We start from the raw sequence: 16,375 nt of genomic DNA, 5'->3' as shown, positions 1-16,375 counted from the left end.
TCCTCTTCACACCTAGTTGACCCATCACTTGCTGACAAACTGATGTCTTGTCCTCGTCACACCTGGTTGACCCATCACTTGCTGACAAACTGATGTCTTGCTTCCTTCAGTTTGAAAATAAAATCACTTGTAACTTGTACTGTTTATTGGTGGCTATTCAGAGTTTAAAAAATTGGACTGACTGACTTACAACATATTACCTAATATTTAATTTATTTCATAATCAAGATTAGAAATTAGTTAGTGAGAAAGTCTTATTATGACAATGTTTATTGTAATAGAAATGTGTATGTTTGTATTTTACTGATATTTTATTAGTTAAAAACATGGTGATTCATGACATGATTGGCAGTTTTTTAATCAATGTTTCAAAACAACTTTTATGTTGGCACAGTTTTAGCTAATATACCAAACAGACAGATGAAAATAACGGCAATGCAATTTATAAATTAATGAACCATTTTGACAGTATCCATTTACCATTGAATCAATTAGTTGATTCTTATGTGCTGTATTTTAGGTTATGTGTACCCATTTATTTTTATGTAATTGTTACTAATATCAGTGTAGTAAATTGGATCTTCTAGTGCCTTGCAAATACAGTTTGTATTAATATGAATTTATGGTGTATATTTTTGTAGATAGAAAAGAAGTAGCAATCACTTAGAGTAATGCGAAATAACAATAATTCTTTCCATTAAGTTCCTTTTTGGTGATAAATACTTTTATCATATAATAGATAGCATGTTCAATAAAGTAACACAATGTAATATTTTTCAGACCACATTTTCGAACTTGATAACTTTGCAAACAAGATGCAAATTAATCAGTTCATGAGACTACATTTGTTGACATGTAAGCAAACATACTACTTCAATATTAACAAATGCATTTATAGACATCAAACCAAAACACTATACACTAGTTTGTTATTATATCAGCATATGTAACATGAGGTCATTCTAATATTGATGTCCATCCCATCCAAAAAGACCTGTCGTCATATATTCATATGTCGTTTGAATTATATGTAATGGCTAACTGGAATTATAGTTTAATATAAAGATTACAAAAAGATGTATATGTATGAGATAAAGAGATTATTACCCTCATATTTCAGTGTCGTCAAAATCATATATTAAGATTAAAAATAATGTATTATGCTCCTCGGGGGTTCATAGGCATATAATTAAATTTTCTTTGCGTCTATACACTTTACGTCAATCTGATTGGTCCAGAGGTGCTTACTTTTTTTCGTTCATATCTCGATGAACTGAAAAAATTTAAGTCATGCCTACTGCCCCCCCCCCCACTGACTCGCACTACTTTTGTGCAACAAGCCGGATTATATTTAGATATTTTGAAAAAAACACTCTGAAAGCTACAAAAGCAATAAAAAAATATATTAATGGAAAATGCTATAGCAGAGTAGACGTGTAGATCTATATGTATACGCATTGATTTAAAACAAAACAAAAACCCTTCGCCAAAGAAATCATGTAGGAAACTTCACACCTGTAACTTAATTGTAAGCGATGTTCTACAGCTGTTGGTGAAGATTAAACGGTTCCACCGACAGCATAAATGTTAGACACGTTTCCTTCATTCACTTTCATAAAATATAAACTAAACACAAATGGGACAATTCCTTCCAATTTAACTAAATGATCCGTAAAAATGCACAGCAGCTCGAGGAAATGGTGTCGCTTATCATAGTGAATGAACGTTTGCATTCTTATGCGACATAAGTATCAACGAAGTTTACACAAACAATACTACAGGCATATTTAAAGCTAAACAAAATAATTTCAGTTACGTATTGTTAAAGTATGCATATAAATTTAATTATAAGATTTGACCGCAATAATTTTTTGGTTCATGCTTAGCGGGTCATACAAAAGTGTGCATATCGTTTTTTCGGTTCATACGTTCATACTTGCATGAACCAAAAAATAACTGCGGTCAATTCTTAAATGAGCTCCCGTTTTTGTAGGGCGACAGGCTGATTTTTGCCCATATTAAATGAAAATGCCCAAATCTGGATAACATTTATTCATATTGGCATTACTGGCAAACAGGGATGCATACTAATCACTATGCATTCTTACATGGATTACCACTAATTTTGCGGGTAGAATGATGGAAATGCATATTAAAAAGGTCTCAGGCTAGCACAATTTGCCCAAATATCTGATTAGTTTTTGCCCGAATTTGAGGATTTGCCCCACCTCCTACACTTATGCAGGGGTTAACGAAATAATATAACAGCACAACAGAACATAATATAACATAATTTATCCTATAACTAACGCATGATATCCATGTCATAAACCCATGTGATAATTTACTTTATTAACCAGGTTAATAATGGTATGCAAATTTACACGGTCTCTAGGTAATGTGTTGCTGTGGATGGGTCATTTGCTTACAAGCCAACAAGACCCGTGTACCTGAGAGTAATGTTTTCAAAGATTTGTTTAAAATGCGTGACATCAAACTAATCTGTGCTAATCGTGATGACATCATATTATCGATGGCGGCGACTTTAGTACTGTGATTTACTGAAAAATTAATTAGAATGTTATTTTAGAAGTGTTATAGGATAAATAGAATTAGCTACTCGTGTTTTTTAATATGTAAAATATCAACCTCGTCTAGTTAATTGGTATTTGTCTCGGCAGAGCCTCGACAAATACCAATTAACAATGGCTCTGTTGATATTTTCCCTATTAAAAAATACTCGTGACGAATCCTCTATATATATTGACAATACTGAAACTTGTGAGGGTAATAACCTCTTTTAATTCAGCTGATATTTAATCAGGCTTATATTTTGGGTAAAGCAACTGACCATTAATTTTCATCTATGTATTATATATCACTCACTAGATTATTTGTAGGAATAGTCTACCCAGTCCTCATCAGAATCTTAAGATAGTCACCATAGAATTGGACTGGCTCAAGAAATGTTTAACATCATGATTGTTTCGATTACATTGAATAGGTAAATAACGGGCTATTTCCAAGATGGCCATCATGATGTACCATAAAGGAATTCTATGGCAGGACTATATCAAGTGTTGTTACCTGTATGGCTACTGAACAAAAAATGTGTCAAGGCCTTTGTAATGTGAATACATATTTCAAGTAATTGGGAAAAAATAACAAATCCAGAAAGCCTGTTCTTTTATCTTTTAGTGCAATGTACCAGTTAGTTAAGATGCTCTGGTTTAGATATTTTAGACATTAACCGTTTAACTGTTAAATATGTAGTTCTAGTACAAATAGTTAGATTTATTATGCAGATCAATTAGTTCATTGTTTACTTTGTTGTTATAAATTGTATTGTTTTTGCTTAGACATGGGAGGTCAAGACGGACTGGTTTATAAGAAAAACCTATTGGCATATATTATTCAGTCAGTTATATGTATACAGAGAACGTAATTAAGCATCCCCTTTTTTACATTACTGTATTTGAGGCAAAATGGGAGCCACAATAACTATGAATCTAGAAAGTTCTTCTGGGTGATTGTAATAATAATGGTTTTGTTAATAAAGTTCCGGGACTAGCTGAGAATATCTAAGAATTTGAATGATGGCTGGGAAACACTGTTAAGCGTTTTATAAGTTATAGACCACTAAATTCAGACCACGACATTGACCTCCCTGTTACAACAGACTGGTGTGACGAAGTGTCATTGTTTTATGTACTGTTTATTTTGTGTACGAATCTGCACACATTGCTATTATTTTGTGATTACATTCGTTTTTCATCTGTGATATTCTCCCTGTATGTGTTGGTTACCTTTTGTAAGACCTCTGTATATTCTGTTAAGCCTTGTCTGCCTTATTTTTAGATAAAACATAATATTTAGTGATGTCTTTGTTGTTCTAAAGCTGTTTTTAAACATTACAAATATATTTATAAATTATGCATATAGGTATTAAGAACGAAATAATAATTTATTAATTAGTCCCCTACCGGTCCAACCGGAGGGGACTATAGGTTTCATCTCCGTCTATCCGCTTGTCAGCCTGTCCGTTTGTCCCACATGTTTTCCAGATATTTTTTGCAGAAGACTTTGAGATATTGAGCTGAAATTGTGTGTATAGTTTCATCATGTACTGTTACAGATCAGATTTGACTTTCATGGCGATTTACCCATTTGTGATGGAGTTATGGCCCTTGAACTTAGGAGATGTCAAAATTTGTTATTCAGACTTTTTTTCAGAAGACCTTTAGATATTGAGCTGAAATTTTGTATATTGGTTTATCATGTACTGTTACAGGTCAAGTTCGACTTGCATGGCGATTTACACTTTTTTAACAGAGTTATTGCCCTTGAACTTAGGAGATATGAAAAACAATTCCAGATTTTGCAATGCCTGGAGATATCAAGATGAAATTTTATATATAGCTTTATCATTTGTGTATTGCTTTACAGATCAAGTTGAAGTTTAGTGGTGATTTACCCACTTTTCAAAGTTATGGCCCTTGAATTTAGGAGATACAAAAAATTGTTTGGCCCCGTAGGGGACATGTATTGCTTTAGCAGTACTCTCAAAATCTTTGTTGAATTACAGTGTGAATAATAACATTGACTTTCAGATATTCACATGATTATTAGTCTGAGGAGCGTCTGTACAGCCAAGAATCCAGCTGAAACAGTCTTAAAACTGTATAGGATTATGAAATGTGATTTGATCAAGCCCTGTCCTTGAATAAAGTTAATAGTTACAAAAATATAAAAATTACAGTCGATGCGTGTTTGATGTCCATGTGTTGACAAGGCCAGCCAAGCTGTGCTCAATAATGAATCAAAGGTTAATAAGATAGGATATCACCTTTATTCCATGTAAGAATGGTGAAGTCTATACACAAATTTTGTACCATCAATCTCAGGAAAGCTTGTTTGTAGTATATTGTAGCACAAGACCAACATCAATGTTGAATATTGCATCTTACTTTATATATAAACTTTTATTATTTTTTTGGCCATTTATTTGCCACAATACAAAAGTATTTCCTCATCTTGTAATAAAACAATCTAAAAAGGCAGTTTGTCATTGACAATTTAATCCAATTAAGATCAAGCATGCTTCCTGGGCAGTCACATCTGTAGTCTGTCCAGACAGTGAATTAATGTTGAAGACCTCGCTGTTTAAAGGGAGCGATCACTCGGGTTCCCCCGACACAAGGAGAGTCATTTTACCACCTTGGCATGTGAATTAAAAAGAAAAAATTACAACAAAAGGATTAAAAATAAATGCTCAATATTGCATGTTAATGGCTTGACCAACCTCGGTGGCGTCGTGGTTAGGCCATCATCAGTCTACAGGCTGGTAGGTACTGGGTTCGGATCCCATCGAGGCATGCGATTTTTAATCCAGATACCAACTCCAAACCCTGTGCTCCGCAAGGGTCAGTGGGTAGGTGTATACCACTTGCACCGACCAGTGATCCATAACTGTTTCAAAAAAGGCCATGGTTTGTGCTATCCTGCCTGTGGGAAGTGCAAATAAAAGATCCCTTGCTGCCTGTCATAAAAGAGTAACCTATGTGGTGACAGCGGGTTTCCTCTAAAAACAGTGTCAGAATGACCATATGTTTGACGTCCAATAGCTGATGATAAAAAAAAAATATCAATGTGCTCTAGTGGCGTCGTTAAATAAAACTTGTTTTGTTAATGGCTCCCCATAATCTGCAGTTAATTATTCTCTTCAATTTGTTTCATGGCAAAGTCTTTACTTGTTAGAAGTCATGTAATGGTCATAGCATTCATTAAAACTCCAGACAACAACTTACTCAAAGGGGAGGTATATGTATATGGCTAGCTACTACACAGATGTCGTTCTCACCAACCGGTCCTGAACAGACAACATAGTGGAAACATCATGTGTTAAAATCCATTGCAGATTATCAGTTTGGATAGAACATTTTATTAATTGAAAAATGTTCATCTATAAATGGCTGTAGGTAAAAATTGATTTATTAAAACCAGTATCATTTTTGCTTCATCCAGTGAAGATAAAATGCAGGGATTTATCCAAGAGTTTTTTTTTTGCCAGGGTCCCATGTCTGATTGCATTGGGGAAATTAGCACGAGTAATCATACTTGGGATATTTATCAGGCCACTGAATGATGAAATACACTACTGTTAATTTAAACAGACATATATTAAATATATATATATGTAGGTCCATTCCATATATATATATATATATATATATATATATATATATATATATATATATATATATATATATATATATATATATATATATATATATATATATATATATATATATATATATATATATATATATATATATATATATATATATATATATATATACACATCTCTATCCGATTAAAATTACCAGTAGATCTAACAGCATTGCGTGGACTCCAGGTGACATTTCATTTATAAATAACGGGCGGGACGTAGCCCTGTGGTAAAGCACTCACCATTTCTTGTTCCAGCCAGTGCACCACGACTGGTATATCAATGGCCGAGGTATGTGCTATCCTGTCTGTGGGATGGTGCATATAAAAGATCTCTTGCTACATTAGGAAAAATATAGCGGGTTCCCTCTGATGACCGTGTCAGTTACCAAATGTTTGACATCCAATAGCCGATGATTAATTAATCAATGTGTTCCAGTGGTGTTGTTAAACAAAACAGACTTCTATAAATAACAATTTAAATATCGACCAATTACACTTCGCCATTTATAGCGTTATTCGGGAGCATAGAAATTCTAAAAATATCGGGCGAGACAATTTATGCAATAGGCGAACATGTTGGTTATTTCAACATTAAAAAACCCGGGGAAAAGTGCAGTAATAAACCGCCACATATATTATAAGACTTGTAACTAAAAAAAACAATCCAGGTTTTCTAGGTGGTCTGTAGTGTTGGATACCAAAAAAATCTAAAAAACTGGATTAATTCACAATATTTATTTCTTCTAACTAGTATCTTACAGCAACACACGTGTACACAAAAAGAGAAAAACCCCAACATGGAAATCTTTTCATCCACAACAGAAAATAATAATGCAAGAAAACCTGTGGAAAGATCCTGCTGAATAGGATCTGCATAGACTAGTGTTCATCAAATACACTCGTACCATTATTCAACAAATAATTCCACTGTAAACCTAAAATATCTTAAAATGGATAACCTGTATTTTAAAAAATATCCTTGCTTAATATAGTGACCCTCTTCCCCCACCCCAAAACCACCAGGTTTCTGCATTTTTATATATATATAACATACAAATATATAAATATTCCCAACCCAATCATTGTGTACATCTCATAGTTGAGTAATAAGAAAAGTATAGAATGTGATATCCACAGATTTTGAGACCATAAACCATAATCAAGTTTTTAAGATACTTTCGGAAAATCAATAAACTATACATAGTCGTTCCTTAGATTATAAATACAAGTATTTTTAATCTAGACTCAAGATAATATTTAATTTGTACATTCCTGGATAGTTTTATCTTGACAAATTTGCAAATGGTACAAGATGAGAGTTAGGCAGTCTAAACATTCATTTCACATTGATAAGCATACATAACAGCATAATATACATTTCCTTGAAAGGGAGAAACTTCGGAAAGGACTAAATTTTATAATGTTCACCAACATTCCACCTCTATAAATTATAAAACAAACATGCTCTAAAGAAAACTCAAAAGTTCTATATCAAATGAACCGGAAGCGTAACATGCACCAGCATAACATATTTCAATAGTTAATTTTCTATTAAATAATGTATTAAATATATACAGAATATCTACCAACTCCATTATTACTGAAAATGTAGGGCATGTGTATGTACATATAGATACATATCTATATGTATGTATGTACATATAGGGCCATGATGATGAAAATGTCTCTTTGTGCAGTAGTCTTTTTATATACAAGATGAAATATGTTTTGATCAAAACACATAAGGACTTTAGATCTAATCCATTATTTTGCTTTGAGATCTTTTCAACAATTTAAATTGAAGTAAAGCAGCCAACTCTCAGCAAGAAGTATTTGATTTTTCAAGAACATTACTGTTACTAAATACAAAGTTTAGTAAAAATAATTATAAATTTTGTATTATTTGGGAATTTTTACTGAAACACGAAACTGTTTTTGTCTCCTAAAAATATGGTAAACAAGAAGTTTAGGTGAAGTGAGAGTTAAAACAAGTAATGTTTCAATGAGTGTGTTATTGGCTGACGTCTCGTGATGTAAGGGATGACAAATGCTGACCAGGATAACTTGTCTACTCAATCAGTTTCTTGGCTTTGAAGTACCTCCTCAGGTAAAGCACCTGCCAGGTAGCCAAGCCTAACAAACAGCACATGGAGAATATGCTGAAGTACATCACTCTTGAATGGGTTGATTCTGCAAAAACCATAGGAATACATTTTTAACACTGGTACATTTTAAACCATGGATTTTTGGTGTCAACCATGGCAATTAAGAAAATGCAAAACAATATCCATTTTTCGCAGCAGCTTTACGTTAACACTCAGCAGTGTTTACAGGAGGGGGAAGGAGTTTCCAAGCGTTACTTAATATTTTTACGGGATGCATGGTCTGGCATTACAAGAGGAGGGACGATGTCTTATTTTGACAAAAATAAACTTGACACACTGTAACGGTCAAGACTGTTTAGGATACATAAATAAATGCTATAGTGTTAACACTATCATGCTATTGCAACATTTAGGATAGCCCTTTAATTTAATTAAGTAGCAGGAATAACTCTAGCAGTTGCAAATTTTAATTTCGTGAAATTTTTACATGTAATGATGGACATTTTATTAAAAAATAAGAGGGTTTCTGACATTTGATGAAATGTTGTGCTTTTGTGTTACACATTACTCATCAAGTTAGTCGAGAGAGGTTTTTTTAATGAAATACACAATATACGGCAACCAGTAAGTTGACACCACTGAAGACAAATTACCATTTGTATCTCTCATCTCCTCCTCTCTTGCCCTCATGTATGCAAAATCATCGACAATTGACTTTGACAGATCTTCCAGTCGCCTTAGTTCTACTTCAAGTGGCTTTAACTTCTCTGCCTTCGCAAGCTACAAAAGAAATATATAATTATAATTATAAAAATTACTATGCAAGTAAAAAAAACCTCCACACAAATAGTTAAAGTTTGTTTTGTTTAACGATTGGCCATTGGTAATTTTGACATAATCTTACAGAAGAAACCCGCTAATTTTTTTCATTGGTAGCAAAAGGTCTCTTAAATGCATCATCCCACAAACAGGAGAGCACATACCCGGCCTTTGATATATACCAGTTGTGGTTCACTGGCTGGAACGAGAAATAGCCCAATAGGCCCTTGATCCCAGACCAACCTTGAATCGGACAAGTGCTTTACCATTGGGCCACATCTCGACCCTTAAAACAAGTAGTTTACTTCCCTTATCAAATGTACAAAATGGCTCTCGGTAATTAGATTTATTCTGGTCTAATAAGTTTCATGCTTTCCTTTCCTTTCTTTTATCTTACTTTGGCAGACAGAATTCCAGTGAAAAGTTTTAACTAGTATGGACATTTGGAATGTCTATTTTTTTAACTTCAAATGTATAACATTCACAGATTTTTTACTAACTTCAAAATTTAAAACATTTGACAATTTTTTCTTCATAACACTTCATGAATACTGTTACATATAAGCCATTAAGCCATGAAAAAATAGACGTACGTCTTCATAGCTTTTAGCTTCAACTCCATGTTTCATGTCCAAAGAAACCTCCCGGTCAACACCTTGACCACCTGAAAATAATTTTAAAACAAGTATAGTCAAACTATTTACCAAATGACATGTATTAAATGTTTGCCTTTGATGCTAAGAATATGACCTAATTTTTTTAGGTAAATGGAAGATAGGTCACCTGATTTTTACCATAAGTGGTAACCAATTTTTGGAAAATATTAAATTTTAGAAGACAGGAATAAAGATCCAATAATTTTGAATTGTTCAACTTTTTAATCTAAGAATTTAATGGTTCGCAGTTTGAGTGACTTTAAAACATGCAGACAGAAGATGACTTGCATGAAATATCGTGCCCTGGAGAAGCAGCATGTCATGGAGACTAAATATATTCAAATGGGATTTGAAAACTAACCTCCTGGCATCTTTGTTTCCACACATACTTCAAACATATCATACTCTTCTGTTGTAAATGCAAATCTGCCCTTTTTAGCATCTTCTTTTGAATAAAGGATATGACTTTTAGTATCTGTAACCTGAAATAAACATGGACGACATATGACAACATAATTATATGATATTAAATGTATATCTAATATGTTGTCAATCTTTTAATAAATGTATCGCCCACATTATAACAGATTAGCAGTAATACTTGCAGTATACCAATTGATATCACAGATATATATGTGAAGTACTGTATATTATACTTCAATTTACACAATTGTAACACTGTATATAGTAAAATCAATCAAATAATCATGCCTGTAAAACTTGATTCATTTCAACATTGCAGACTTCAGAAAAGCATTATACTGCCATCTTCCATATAAAGTCATGAGTGAAGGTCACTAAAATACGGTACCATAAATATGAGCTTTCATGAATTTCAGATACAACAGGTACTAATGTGGCTGGTGAAATGTAGCTTTTTTGGGTCAATTATTTGCCAAGTCGTTGGCAGTAGAGATGAAGTCGCCAAATATTTGAGACCTAATTTGATTTTAAGAAGAAAACCACACAACACACATCAATTTGTTTAGTGTTATAGCTCACTTAGCACCTTGCCAGTCCCTTTTTCTACTTTGGCACAATACTGTGTGCAGTTGACCAGTCAAGCGTTGCTGGCTAGATTTTAATATAGCAACAAATTAAATAACATTAAAACATGATAGTATTAAATAAATACTTGTATCATATTTTAATGCACATATTCAATTGTTTTGTTAAAATTGTATTACCTAATGCAGTTGTTTTTGTTAACAAAATATGATTTGAATCAAGTGTATAATTTGGAACCTTTCTGAATTAAAGTAGCCATCATATACTGTACAGGGTGAGCCCTGGAATCTATATACAGGCGTGAACCCTAACATCGGAATGTTTTGTTGAATTAAGAAAACCCTCCCATAAATAAAGTGCACAGATTCATGAGGAAAAGTCGAAATAGACATTCAAAATATTTTAATACATTTTGAACTGTAATATTAAATAACATATGTAATATTAAACAAACTACAAGAAATTACAATTTTACACCAGTCATTGTCAAAGTCTCATCTGCTTCACAGATTCATTGCATGAGTTTTGCTGACATGACACACATCACTCTTGAAAAACAATAGCCTGGTTTAAGGGTGTATCTGATAAATGTCAACATTAGACTACCGTATATCTTCGCCTGTAAGTCGATCTCGGCTATAAGTAGAGTCCCTAATTTCAAGCCCTGAAAACTTTCTTTTTTTATTGACCCGTTTATAAGTCGACCCATGAAAAACAACTTATAAATATTGAAATATTTCTTATTTTCAGCACATGAGAACAATAATGTACAATATTTGAACAAAAGACAATTATTTTACAAACATCGGTTTTCACGTTTTGTACATCGCAATATAATCAGACTATTCCAATCAAACTATCATTATTACATAGCATCAAAACGAAATATTCCCTTAGTAGAGAGTGAAAGCTGTTTGACTGTTACTGTATGGCACTGTACAGATGGTTTTGTGCACAGACAACAACTTTATTTATAAACACTGACAACAGATCACTACGATAAAACTTAAAGTACAGTGCTGTCCGGTGTATCAGTGCACCTAAGCATTCAAGGACCATTTTCTATGTGAACACTGTGAAATACTTAATAAAATGTGACTCTCACCAATGAGCAGTGCATAATGATAATCTGAAATACCCCTTGTATCTGAAACGATTTGCATGTCCGGTGATTCGGCGCAGTAGATGTGGTTTGTTGACCCTGCTATTTATAGACCGCCCATGACCTCACTTTTAGCCCTAAATGCTACACTATTGTCCCAGAATTATTTTAGTACTTATTTGTTTTGTCTTGTTAAAATTATTACTATGAAAATGAACGATCACACATGACCCATCTCATGATCCGTTTCGGAATCATTTTCTTGAGTGGCATAGTAAGTACTGCAGATGGATACATGGATTTTATTTTTCTTGGGTAGATTGTGCACACACACGTGGATCTTATTTCGCTTTTATTTTTTATAACAATGTGACAATTGATAATTCTAAAAAAAAAATTGTAATTGCACCCGTAACAAATATGTTGATACTTGATTAACCATCGAAAAAAGGAATTGAACTTTAATTCGTTAAAAACACCGAGAACATGACAACTTCCTAAACATACTTAAGCAAAATACCAAGTGCGCCGAATCACTGGACACGCCGATACACCGGACACAGTTGTACCATGTTTTTCCGCCATATTAATACATGTAAGGATAACTCTGGAAAGTACACTGGTTTTTGTACCAAATGATGTGTGTCCCTATTGCTCTAGTGAACTGCAGAGATCAGTCTATTTTAAGGGAAAGCTCAGTAATATTCATTAAGTTAATCACCGACAAAACATTGTTTGAACAACCATTTTAATGCCAGTGACCAGATTTCAAAATAAACTCAGGCAACAAGTAGTTAGTATTGTTTACATTTTTGCTATTAGTGATGACTGTTAATTTAACTAAGTGGACTGTTGTCTTGGCATGTGAGTGAGATCGCACACCTTTTTGCATAACCAAAACCGTTCTAATGCCAACAAAAATAGGTTATAAAAAATAAATGTGTCAAATTAACATATTTGAGTATAAATACATGGCATACTTCAACAATAAAACTTGTAAAATAATCCCCAAAACAGCTTGGTGACCTATTTCGACCCGTAGATCACGTGATCGCCCACTGGGTGATTCTGCCTTGTGCAACAGTTACAGGGGCCGTCTCATACCAAGCGACGTTACAACATGGAAAAGTTGGCTAATGGTTTCCTCTCTAACACAGTGATAAAATTATCAAATATTTGACATCCAATAGCCGATGATTAATGAATCAATGTGCTGTAGTGGTGTCGTTACACAAAACAAACTTTTTTTGGTGATTGTTGGGCACTTGTTGTTTTGAGACGGCCCCTGGAAGACGGAATGGCTGAGTGGGCGATCATGTGACGCATCGTCACAATATAGGCCGGTGAACTTAGAATTCTGCTGTCCGGAGTTTGCCGAAGCTTTGCCGAATGTGGGTGCTGTCAGGTTTCTTTCTGTAGTGTGTGTATTAGTGATTAATATCTGAATTTTGTTTAATCAATCACCTCGAAAATGATCGATGTAAAGATATTTCACGTCAAACATAGGATTGTTGTGGTATTAGAGCGGAAATCTTAGCCAACTTTTTGGTTGTCGGGAATTGCCAAAAAAATACATAGCTTGGTCTCTGACTGTAATGAGAGCGTATTTATGTCCAAATGTCTGTCTAGCTCTCTTACAGTCAGAGTACTCGGGCTAGTAAACAAGTGAAGCACCCTCCAGTAAACAGGAAAGTGTGCACCGTTTCTACCTGTGTTCAGGTGCATGCCTTTGCAAAAAATATATTTTCCATTTTTAAGGCCACTACATGAAAAAAGAAGGGTTTTTTTAACTATGCACAGCTGACGATCACATTGTTTAATATTTTTTTAAAAGGAAAAATTAATTTTGTCGAGCTTTCTGGTCCGGTCTGCGTTTTACCAACACTCATTGCTAACACTTAATCAGTGAATAGTTTGTAAAATAAAAAATTTTTTTAATGATAATTGAAAACAAATTCTAACAGGGGCTTAAAAATCATAAAAATTTAATGATTTGGCCGTGTTGATCTGACACTTATGAGGTCATGTGACACACACCAAATGTTAATTCATCTTCCTCCATTTTAAGTCAATTTCTACAAATCATGTGAACCCGATATCGGTAATTTTAAGGAATAAACAAAAAAGACTTAGTGTAAAATTAGGATAGTAATTTATTGTAGTTGTTAACAATTTGGTTTTGGACTTTAACTGACTGACAATAAATTCAACACTGTAAAACATAATTGCATAAAGTCGATCATACATTACATTATGCATGCACAGAAACCATTTCCCATTAATAGCCTGGTTCACGATTACTCAAGGATACTATTTTTACGCCATAAGCTTACTGGACTGACAATTATGAGCTCACTCAAACAGAGTCCGGCGATTTCGCCCGGGTGATCTCGCCGTGGGCGAGCTAGCCGTAAATTCCATATACTGCTGGGCGAAATCGCCGTACTCTATATACATATAAGCAGACGGGAATGGCACTGTTTATTACAATAAATTGGTTATTATAATATTTAATTAATGTTTTGGGTTTGATACTGTTCTTTATTCCCAAGCTTTTGTTTTTTCTGTCATTGCTTTTGTTCAGTTTACTCCATATCAGCAAGGTTGGGCGAGATCGCCGACGTTTTGTGTACCATTTCATTGTACACTTACTTATTGTTTGAGAACATATTAATGTAACAAATTAATAAAATTCAAACTGAAACTCCATCTGTCTGTTTTCTGTCTTCCATACTGTTTACAACAAAGTTGGCCCGACTGACAGTACTTTAAGCTTATTATTATTCAGTGCATGTTTTGGGTTTGATATTGGCTTCACAAAAAGTTGGACGTGGTCGCCGACATGTTTGTGTGTTCCATTTTATAGTACACTTACATATTTGAGAACATGTTAATGTTACAAATTAATAAAATGTCAAACTAAAAGCTTGTGTATGTTTTCTTTTTTCGATATGTTCTTTACATTACGGTTTTATAGAACTGATCACATTAAATTACCAGTAACACAAAACTAACGAGATAAGATACAAGAACAGATATAAAGATATATTGCTTATTAGCATTTCACGATTTCAGTTTCATTACAGGGAAATTGTTTCTGTATTTTAATAGTTAATACTATAATACAGATGATTATAATTCATTATAACAGTTTATGTCTATATGTTGATTAGAGTTCACTATTATTAGTGTTAATCGTCTTTAAAACGGTATGCAGTGGTCACTGCGAGAAAACTATACTCACAAGAAACACCGACATCGTTTGTTGTTCCAATTAATACAGCATTGTAGATTTAAACAGATTATCTTGCTAACTGATTACCAATTACATATTTCGTTGTATGTGATAAAATTTCTTCAAGAATGGCTGTTAATAGTTGTATGCAGAAATAGCGACAGTCCCTTCAATTTACATACACTATGTACATACACCCCAAAGTAGCCCAAGTCCAGACAAAACTACGGCGATTTCGCCCAGCTTTGATCGGCAGAATACAAACACTAGCTAACAGGCAAAGACAGAAAAAAAGGACACATCACATTTGATTTGAACATTGTTCATATCATTTCATGCAGTAAATGATAGTAATATAAACATTTTAAATAATAAAATTCCTCTTTAGTTAGATATATATATATAGTACGGCGATTTCGCACAGAAGTATATGGAATTTACGGCGATCTCGCACAGGCGAGATTGACCGGTGGCAAGATCGCCCTACTTCACTTAAACTTGCACTTACAGTGATGCGAATTCTTGAAACATCTGCCCCAGCTGTTGGTCTCAAAAGTTAATCTTTGTTATCTTTTAAAACATATTGTTTGAATTGTAAACAGTAATAGTTAGTGAAAATACTTAAATGTAGTCACACCAAACATTCCACGTATACTTACAATAAGATGAGACTTGTGACCTGGCGCATCCGATAACTCATAATCACCGGTAACTAAGACATCTTTGTGAATTTCTTCTCGAAGGCACTTCTTTTGATTTGGGGCTACATAAAATCTAATTGAATCTACAGTTGTTAAGTAGGTTAAATAAATAAGAAATAAAATATAGGAAAAGTCCATGTTGAATTAAGTTACAAATGTTACTCTTTTAAAAGTAAATCTTGTTCCTAAATACACCTGTGTAATGCACGTTTGTGCTAACGTGGCAATCGGTCGTTTCCGTTAACGTCCGACTATTTCCGTTATAGTACAGCACTTAAATAAAATTACAAAATATAACATGCATGTTTTATTAATGTATGCATTTTATAAATTATTTCTATGTTATCACTGAGTTTATTTATTATGACATACGATTTGTTTGCGCATATTAATTTACAACTGTCTCGAAACAAAAGGTCAAGGCTGTTATCCGGACCATAGCAAGGTGCTCGTGAAGTTGTTTTTGTGCTAAAATTATATGAATCATATTTTTTTTTTAACTGTGCTAAAAGTCAGAT

General features: G+C 33.5%; 1 protein-coding gene across 1 annotated transcript; it reads right to left on the bottom strand.

Annotated features, from left to right (window-relative positions):
- Positions 1–6,951: 6,951 nt before the first annotated feature.
- Positions 6,952–16,099, bottom strand: LOC121371717 (transmembrane emp24 domain-containing protein 10-like). Its single transcript, XM_041497813.1, has 5 exons — positions 15,816–16,099; positions 10,173–10,293; positions 9,749–9,819; positions 8,990–9,116; positions 6,952–8,421 (listed from the first exon to the last, which is right to left on the bottom strand). The coding sequence occupies exons 1-5, from the start codon at positions 15,993–15,995 to the stop codon at positions 8,300–8,302; spliced, it is 621 nt and encodes a 206-aa protein (XP_041353747.1). The 5' UTR covers positions 15,996–16,099; the 3' UTR covers positions 6,952–8,299.
- Between the last annotated feature and the right edge of the window lie 276 nt (positions 16,100–16,375).

Source organism: Gigantopelta aegis, chromosome 4, assembly GCF_016097555.1.
Source record: "Gigantopelta aegis isolate Gae_Host chromosome 4, Gae_host_genome, whole genome shotgun sequence".
NCBI classification, from domain to species: Eukaryota; Metazoa; Mollusca; class Gastropoda; order Neomphalida; family Peltospiridae; genus Gigantopelta; species Gigantopelta aegis.
The sequence above is the reverse complement of the archived record's forward strand: the minus strand, read 5'-3'. Positions and strand labels throughout refer to the sequence as shown.

Excerpts from the sequence above, each read along its gene's own strand:
- LOC121371717 (XM_041497813.1), bottom strand. The coding sequence starts at position 15,995 with ATGGACTTTTCCTATATTTTATTTCTTATTTATTTAACCTACTTAACA. Across the intron at positions 10,294-15,815 it reads GTCACAAGTCTCATCTTATT|GTTACAGATACTAAAAGTCA; the intron begins GTAAGTATACGT and ends TGTTTATTTCAG. Across the intron at positions 9,820-10,172 it reads GGAAACAAAGATGCCAGGAG|GTGGTCAAGGTGTTGACCGG; the intron begins GTTAGTTTTCAA and ends AATTATTTTCAG.